Source organism: Micromesistius poutassou, assembly GCF_964030765.1.
Source record: "Micromesistius poutassou genome assembly, chromosome: 21".
Taxonomy (NCBI): Eukaryota; Metazoa; Chordata; class Actinopteri; order Gadiformes; family Gadidae; genus Micromesistius; species Micromesistius poutassou.
In genome coordinates, this window is record NC_140291.1 from 9,481,137 (window position 1) to 9,490,074 (window position 8,938).

The 8,938-nt window shown below is 48.2% G+C and overlaps 1 protein-coding gene across 1 annotated transcript; it reads right to left on the bottom strand.

Annotated features, from left to right (window-relative positions):
* Positions 1-1,127: 1,127 nt before the first annotated feature.
* Positions 1,128-6,844, bottom strand: fh (fumarate hydratase). Its single transcript, XM_084485809.1, has 10 exons — positions 6,687-6,844; positions 6,022-6,153; positions 5,707-5,817; positions 5,354-5,530; positions 4,018-4,200; positions 3,305-3,470; positions 2,753-2,956; positions 2,235-2,362; positions 1,990-2,143; positions 1,128-1,658 (listed from the first exon to the last, which is right to left on the bottom strand). Exons 1-10 carry the CDS (start codon positions 6,804-6,806, stop codon positions 1,516-1,518), a joined length of 1,518 nt encoding a protein of 505 aa, XP_084341935.1. The 5' UTR covers positions 6,807-6,844; the 3' UTR covers positions 1,128-1,515.
* Between the last annotated feature and the right edge of the window lie 2,094 nt (positions 6,845-8,938).

Below are 8,938 nucleotides of genomic sequence, written 5' to 3' on the forward strand. Positions count from 1 at the left end.
ATTTAAGAAATCACTTTACTTACATCCATCACAGTTAAAAGGCAACTCAATAATGAATGGACGATACAACTCTGGTGGGTCTCGTCACCAAGAATGACGAGACCCTCTACAGGAAGGAGGTTAACCTTCTGACCGCGTGGTGCAGAGACAACAACCTCCTGCTGAATGTCAGCAAAACCAAGGAGATTGTTGTTGACCTCCGGAGAGGCCAGACCGAACACCCACCCCTGACCATCGATGGTGCTGCTGTGGAGAGAGTGAGCAGCACCAAATTCCTGGGGGTGCACATCAGTGAGGACCTCTCCTGGACCACCAACACTGCATCACTGGCGTAGAAAGCCCAGCGGCGCCTCTACTTCCTCCGCAAACTGAAGCAAGCGAAAGCTCCCCCACCCATCATGCATCACTGTGTGGGGCGGAAGCTGCACTGAGTACAGCAGGAAAGCACTGCGAGGCATAGTGAACACAGCTGGAAGATCATTGGTGCCCCACTCCCTTCCTTGCAAGTCACATACATCGCCCACCTCACCCGCAAAGCGGCCGTGATTGTGAGTGACGCCAGCCACCCCGCACACAGCCTGTTCATCCTCCGGCCCTCTGGGAGGCGGTGTCACAGCCACCGCGCCCGCTCCACCAGACTGACAAACTGTCAGGAAGCTAAATTCTCTCCCCTCTCTCCCCTCAGCCACATCCACCAGGCTGTCAGAAAGCTGAATCCCCTCGCCCCCCCAAAACAGACTGAAATTGCTGCTATTCTACTGACTGTTCTATTTGCACTATTACCATTACAAATATATCTGCCATTACTGACTTAGTGTTAGGAAATGTCTTTTCTTATCACTTTATCTGTTCACCACGGGATAGTGAGAAACGTTTTCTCAATTGCTTTGTATGTCTACATGTGAAGTAATTGACAATAAAGCTGACTTTGACTACTATTTGAATGGTAAATAAAGTCCCTCTGAACCAACAGACTGGAGAGGAAGGATTAGAAGACTGGACAACAGAAGTGACCGAGGGCTAATCTTACCATCTGAACATCTCTCATGTGTGTCGCTGGGGTTACTTTCAGACCTACAATGTTGGATATTGGGTGTGCATCTTAGACATAAACCACTGTCCATCTGTTCCAGTAGAATCGTTTATTTTACACAAACTTCTGCAATGAAACCGAAACCAACTGTATGGCCTACCTGAACGCCTCAGACAGACCTGAACTGTAGTGTTGATCTTCCCTTTACACAACGACAGGTATCCCAGCTCAAATAATCAGAGTTAATCAACTCTTTGGCCGTACATAATGTCAACATAATGTCACCATCATAAATCACAAGGGAGCTTTGAAAAGGTTGGGATGAGTCGAATTGGCAAAAAAGTCCTTGAAGCACATTAACCCCCCTGCTGTGTTGTGCCCTCCACCTCCTCCCTTCCAGTCCCACAGCCGCTGGATCCTTCTATTCCCCCACAGGCGCTCTTGTTTCTCCAGGGCGCCGGTGCTGGGGGCAGTGCAGGTGTTTATTTGGGGCCGAGCATGTCGCTGGGCCTCACCCACTGGTCGAACTGGTCCTCGGTGACGTAGCCCAGCTCCACGGCCATGGCCTTCAGCGTGGTGCCCTTCTTGTGGGCTGTCTTCGCTATCTGGGCTGCTTTGTCATAACCTGAAGGGGCCAAGTACAGTAATACATGAACCACTGGAGTCAGGGCGGACAGGAGACAGGAAGGTCAAAGAGGGGGTAAATGTACCACACGTATCTGATAATAATAAGAACAACTAATACCTATTCTGTTAATCATCATTATTTTGATCTCAAAGAATCTAAAATTATACATGGTTCCAGAAAAATAGGATTTGTTGATCCTGATTGCGTAGGCAAATTGTCAAGGTTGGTCAAGTTATTGACTTTACATTACTAGACTTACCTGTAGCCCCATCCCAGCCAGTGTATACACTTCTATAATATATCTGTGTTGTGAGGTCAGAGGACTCACCGATGTGAGGGTTGAGGGCGGTGACCAGCATGAGTGAGTCGTTCATCAGCTGGTTGATGCGCGCCGTGTTGGCCTGGATGCCCACCACACAGTTGTTGGTGAAGGAGACGGAGGCGTGGCCCAGCAGCTGGGCCGAGTTCAGCACGTTCTTGATCTGAGAGAGTGAGTGAGTGAGAAAAAAATAACGTTACCCAAGAAAGTGGAGCGGCCATGACAGCGATCCGGTCTACTCTCTAGGTGTTTACCATCATGGGTTTGAAGACGTTGAGCTCAAAGTGTCCGTTGCTGCCTCCGATGGTGACGGCCATGTGGTTCCCCATCACCTGGGCTGCGACCATGGTCATGGCCTCACACTGGGTGGGGTTCACCTTGCCTGCTCACAGTGTGTGACGGAGAAACCAGGCCCGAGGGGTTAGGAAAAGGCCATCCCTAAAATAAAACTCAACTTGTAATCTGAAACTGCTCCAAATGTCGACGGCCGGCAGCTGGACAGGCAGAGCGACATAGTCACTGTCTGAGTGAGTGAGTGAGTGAGTGAGTGAGTCTGTGAGTCTGTCTGTCTGTCTGTCCCAATTGGTCAAAAAATGAGCCGGGAGTCGTCTTCAATCTAAAATCTAAATAGTTTCCAACAGAGGCCAACGCAGGTTGAACCCGATCCACTCACTAACAGCAAAGGGACGGCCATGTCCGTCAGTCCACCTGCACACACGCGTCAGTAGGTCAGTAGGTCAGTAGGTCAGTAGGTCAGTAGGGGGGGACAGACCTGGCATGATGCTGCTGCCCGGCTCGTTCTCTGGCAGGATGAGCTCCCCCAGGCCGGAGCGCGGCCCAGAGCCCAGGAAGCGCACGTCGTTGGCGATCTTCATCATGCTGACGGCCACCGTGTTCAGCGCCCCGCTCAGCTCCACCAGCGCGTCGTGGGCCGCCAGCGCCTCAAACTTGTTGGGGGCCGTGATGAAGGGCAAGCCTGCGGAGCCGGGACACACACCTGCTGTCACCCAGGGGGGACTCACTCTGTCACACACCTGCTGTCACCCAGGGGGGACTCACTCTGTCACCCAGGGGGGACTCACTCTGTCACACACCCGCTGTCACCCAGGGGGGACTCACTCTGTCACACACCTGCTGTCACCCAGGGGGGACTCACTCTGTCACCCAGGGGGGACTCACTCGGTCACCCAGGGGGGACTAGGGTCAGACCAGTACCGCTACCCTCTCATTACAAGGACACAGGAGGGGTCTGGATGGGGACGACCACTTCTACAGACACTAGACCAGAGGGTCCTGCCCCCTGGGGGGGGGGGGCGTGGCTTGCCTGTGAGGGAGGCCACGGTGTCGGCCACCTTCTCAGCGAAGCCGATGCGCGTGTTGAGCCCCGTGCCGACCGCCGTGCCGCCCGCCGCCAGCTCGTACACCCGGGGCATGGCCGCCCTGATCCGGGCCATGCTGTACTTCACCTGCTGCACGTAGCCGCTGAACTCCTGCGCGCACACACACACACACACACACACACACACATTTGACATACCCAGTGAAACACCAGTATGACACGGCCTCCCACGGCCAACTGGCCGTTTGGAGACAGAGGTTGTCTCTCTAGTTCGTGGTCATTCGTTCGTTCCTATAAAAGGCTACTAAAAAGGTTGAGATAGAAGAGCATTGCCGTGATTTCAGTTGAAACGATATTTGCTTGCAAAACAAAAAAAGCTTGTTGAAAAAGGACATTTTGTTTCAGACTTCCGCTGCACACATTCTGTGTCCCTTCCTCCACCTTCACGCTCCACTCAGGCCCCGCCCCTCGCTGGAAGTAGACGGAGCAGCTGCAGGATATGTGAACACGTCTGATATATACTTATCTCCAGAGGTCCTCCGGAGTTAATGAGTGAAAGGCGTGTGTGTGTGTGTGTGTGTGGTCGTGTCATCGGGTCAAGACAAGCGTGCCATCAGTTAAAGACCCCCCCCCCCGGTCAAACCAGAACAGTACACTGGATAAGCCAACGGGAACACTGGGCTCTCGGGGGGGGCTACCTGTCCAAGGGAGAGGGGTACGGCGTCCTGCGTGTGCGTGCGTCCGATCTTGATGATGTCTTTGAACTCGTCTGACTTGGCGGCCAGGGCGTCGTGGAGCGTCTGCAGGCCGGGCAGCAGCACCTGGTGGACCTCCGTGGCCGCGGCGATGTGCATGGCTGTTGGGAAGGTGTCGTTGGAGCTCTGAAACAGACACACAACCCGTGGGTCTACCGTGTGTAGGAACCAAGGACATAGGCAAGAAAACAAGAGAGACTCTTCTCGGTCACATATGTACAATAACCTGCTACAATATAACCAAGCATCAATGTGAAACTATGATCCAAGTCGTAGCGCCACAAGGAGACAAAGCAATAATAACTACATTTTCCGCATCACAGTCCTTTCTATAATCGTATCTAACTTGACACCCTTGATCTTTATTAGGATATCTATTGTGTAAAAGCTTCAGGGCGTTCATATGTTTAAAGAGCCCAAATTGGTCTCCAACATCTATGACCCGGAAGATCTCCAAGTTAAACACTAAAGGGCTGATTATGGTTCCACGGTCACGCAACGCAATGACCACGCAGTCGCTTCGACGTAGTCGTGAACCTTTATGGTTCTGCGTCGGGTTTATGTGTCGCTATGCATGTCCGTGGTAAAGAGAGAACTAATAGTTTGACTTTTTCCGTGCATGCTATTACTTAACAATTGGTCTACTACTAGAAGTTTTGATTATGGTATGGTATGGATTCTAGCAACTTTAAAACTGAATATGACTCAAACAATGTAACCTAACAAAGGTTACATTGTTTTTTGTAATCTAACAAAAACAGAAGATAGGCTGCTAGTTGGTCGTCATTGTCCATTCTGGTCATTACATTCAAAGTCTATAATGTCCGAATACAAACCGTCTCCACTTTTTACAGATTACTAGCGAGTAAAAAAAAAAGGTTACGGCTATGAAGGCAAAAGTTACATGTTTTGCCTTTGATTTTTTACCTACAAAGCGTATTGCCGGAAATTATGTAGTTAGCGGACCAATCACAGCCCTTGCGGCTGCGTCGCCTCGACGCAAGGTTACATTTTTTGGGACATGCACGTCAAGCCCTTGCGGTGGACGCAAAGAGGGTCCGCCAGGACGTAACAGGTCCCTAACCCCCTTGCGTTGCGTAATAAACATGTCCAGGTCCAGAGACTACAACAGTGTAATTACAACTAGCTGATATCATGCAGTTCAACAAATATAAATTATACACAAGGGCCTTGTGATTCATACAGTGAACTGTCGCTGCAGGTGGTGACAGTTCAGAGCGGGGCTTGCGTCAAGTTGTGTGTGTATGAAGAGCGTTACCTGACTCTTGTTCACGTGGTCATTGGGGTGGACGGGGTCTTTGCTGCCCAGCTTTCCTCCGAGGATCTCAATGGCTCTGTTGCTGATCACCTCGTTGACGTTCATGTTGCTCTGAGTGCCCGAGCCCGTCTGCCACACCACCAGGGGGAAATGCTCGTCCAGTTTACCTGCTGCTACCTGGTGACCGCAGACAGAGGGTCAGCTCAGGGGGGGGTGCTCACTATATTCATCCAGATATATATATGAGGTTGTGCATGTTCATGCCCATGGCGGTTTGACTTCTTAATCTCTTCATGTCTGTGATTGGTGTGGTGTGACTGCATGGACATGGATTATGGTCAAAGCGGCTCTACCTCATCTGCAGCCAGGATGATGGCATCAGCGATCCTGGGATCCAAGCCGTAGTCCTTGTTCACCTCTGCTGCAGCTCTCTTCAGGACCCCAAAGGCCTGGATGACCTGGATCTGAGAGGTACAGCAGGTAGCAGGTAGGACAAAGAATAAATCATGGGAAAAAACATACATTGAAGTCCCAATATTAAAGCTGTCCCTTCCACCAACAAGTCGTTTTTCCTGTGTGTCTTCCACATTGTCTTTGGAAACTAAACAATTTCCACAAAAAAATAAACAATAAAGAAAAAAGACACTTAAAGGGTATTCCAAACTTACGGGCATCCTCTCAGATGGACCCCCGATCTTGAAGTTCATGGTGGATCGGACCGTCTGGGCGCCATAGTACTTATCCATCGGGACTTTCAGCTCCCCAAAGGTGTCCGCCTCAATCCTATACTCTGAACTGGCCTGTTCATACCAACACATACAGGACGGGAAAACATTCATGGGAAGAGGTCTAAAGGGGGCTTGAGGTCGGGACTTGAGGTCAAGGGTGTTGACCCTACCCGAACCCATCGCTGCACTGTCGCCGCACCCATGCATACTGATAAAGTGGTGTTGTCTCCAGGTTCGTGACGTCATGTATCGGACAATCCGAACCACGAACGGACCGAACCAGAACGGAACTAGAACAGTGAGCTCGGTTCAGCTCAGCTGAAGCAGAGGTGTTCATAAACCTGACTTTGACCTCTGGTCGTTACACGGAGATGCTAACTGATGACAGACCAGCAGTGATATCATTCGACTACAAGTTCCTTGGGGTCCATATACCGACCAAACGACTAGGGAAATAGGAGTCACTGCAGAAACCCGTCTGACCACCAATACACAGCGGGTTGTAAGGTTTTAGTGTCACCTCACCAGTAACTCGTTCCATACGGCTAAGCTATTGCTATTAAGGTCATTGGGGCTAACTGAACATGTAAAGTGTTAAAACCTACCATTCTGCAGGGTGTGACTGCCGCTCCAACCACAGACCTGGTCCTTATCCTTGTGAGGGGTCTCTGTAGGGATACGGTACTGCAGCTGAACCGCTGAACGCTTCGCAGAGAGCGGTACATGGCGAGCTGCGTCCGGTACGAGACGAGGGCGGAACCTTAGTGAGCCAACCACACTCTGTCTTTGAGGGGCGGAAACATATCAACGGAACAATACGGCCGGAGTTAATTGAAAGCAGCACAGGTTTGGTGCTACGTCACGTGTTAGATGCTCACGAGGCATCCGTTTAGGGCGGATAAATAGACATAAATAAATAAATAGATATACGTAGAAGTTATTAAATAGGTCTATATAGAAATGAATAAACACGTCTAAATATCAATAAATAAATATGTCTACATATCAATAAATAAATAGGTTTACAAAGCGATGATAAAAGTAACGCCAGAAATGAATATGTATAATAATGTTCCTCCCGGGATCAACTAGGTCTTTGAAGTTTTTATTTATTAGTCCTAATCTTTTTTGATTAAACTACATTAGCATGTATTTGAAAGATTCCTATTTACCACCATCGATATTAGGACGTTGGTTGAATTAAAAAGAATAACAAAGAAATAGGCAATAATAACAGGTAACTATATATATTTTTTATAATAATATAATATACAGCAATAAGCGGTGTCCAGCAAGTTGCATCAATAGGGAAAGCGTAGTAACAATGTAGTAACATCGGTTAGAGTTTAGTAGTAGACCACAAGGCCTTGAACCCAAAGAAGTGTTGGCAGAGGAGCCCAACCTGTGCCGGTTGGGGTCCAAATCACCCAGCTGAGCCCTACTGCCCATCAGGGTAACTGGCTTAAGATAACCAACATAAATAAAGAAGGAGAGAGGCAGCTGAGATACAAGAAGGACATGACTAAAGTATTCTCTCCAAGCAACAAAAGCCTGAATACATTTAATATAACTGAACGTTTGAAAGTTTTGCGTTGGTGCTCTATCACCAGAGAAATGGGATGCAAAGGGCCGTTTCTCTGCCCTTCCCCCCTTTCCAAAAAATTAATGACATGTCGATCCTTCAAATGTCCTGTCCTTTGTCAGTCCTGTGGTGCACTCAACTCATTGGCCTTTGGTAGTCATGAGATGTATCTTTCTTCTAACAAAAGCAGTTTATAACATAATATTTCATCAATATTTTCATTTAATTTCAGTCGAAAAATCGAGGTGACATGAACATTGGCCTGGCTGTTTGGGAGCCACGCCCACTTCATTTCAAGGTGGTGGACCAATGTGTTTCCAGCTTTTCATTTATTTAGTCTATGTATTTAGAGTAATAGCGGTCCAAAGAGTCTAAAAAAGCAAGTGTGATGCTATTTGAAGACTTGGTTTAGAAAAAGGAAAAATGAAATTGAAAATTGAAAATGTGTTTTTAGCTTCAAATTCGCAATGACAGAAATATGACATTGATGAAAGCACTTGTGCCTTACTGCATCTTTGTAGGCCACGAAGAGCTGCATCATCTAACACCAACATAAAGACAAATGGTTAATATATTCATATAACTGAGGTGGTGTTCAATCAGTGACTGTCCCCAGACATGTGGTCTCTGACCACATGTCCACTGGTTGATCTTGACCAATAGGACTCGTTACTGGTTTCAGGGCCATTGAATTATAAAGGACCCATAACGTTACTAAAATGAATTTCTAACGCTGATACCAAGGGGCCACCCATGACCCTGGTCTTTGGTTCCCATCAGACCAACGGCAGAGGGTCTCTCATGTTGTGTTTGTGTTGCTCTAGCGCCCCCATGCGGCCAAGTCCTTCTCATAGGTGCAGAATGGTTCTCGGATATAAACCCACTAACGGGTTTTGTAGCGTTAAATACACTTCCAAGGCCATATTGTTTCGAAAAAACTAAACTCTTGATAATTGTCTGTTGCTTTTAAGATGCTTTGTCTTGTCTAGGAGATTTGAGTAAAAGTATAAATTCTAAATGCGTGCATACAGACAACATGAGTGAAAACAACAATTAATTAAAGGAGCAGTATATAACATGAGGACGAGCATTTTAAAATGGCTGCAGGGGTCCGTCTCATGCGGGTTGCCAGGTTGAGGGCCCTGGACGAAATCTAGCGCAAGACGAGCCAAGCTCAACATTATGTTTTGAAACTAGCACAATTTTTTCTATTTTGACAATGACAAGGGACGACAAGCCCCTTTGATGATACGCCAATGTATTGGTTTTATGTAT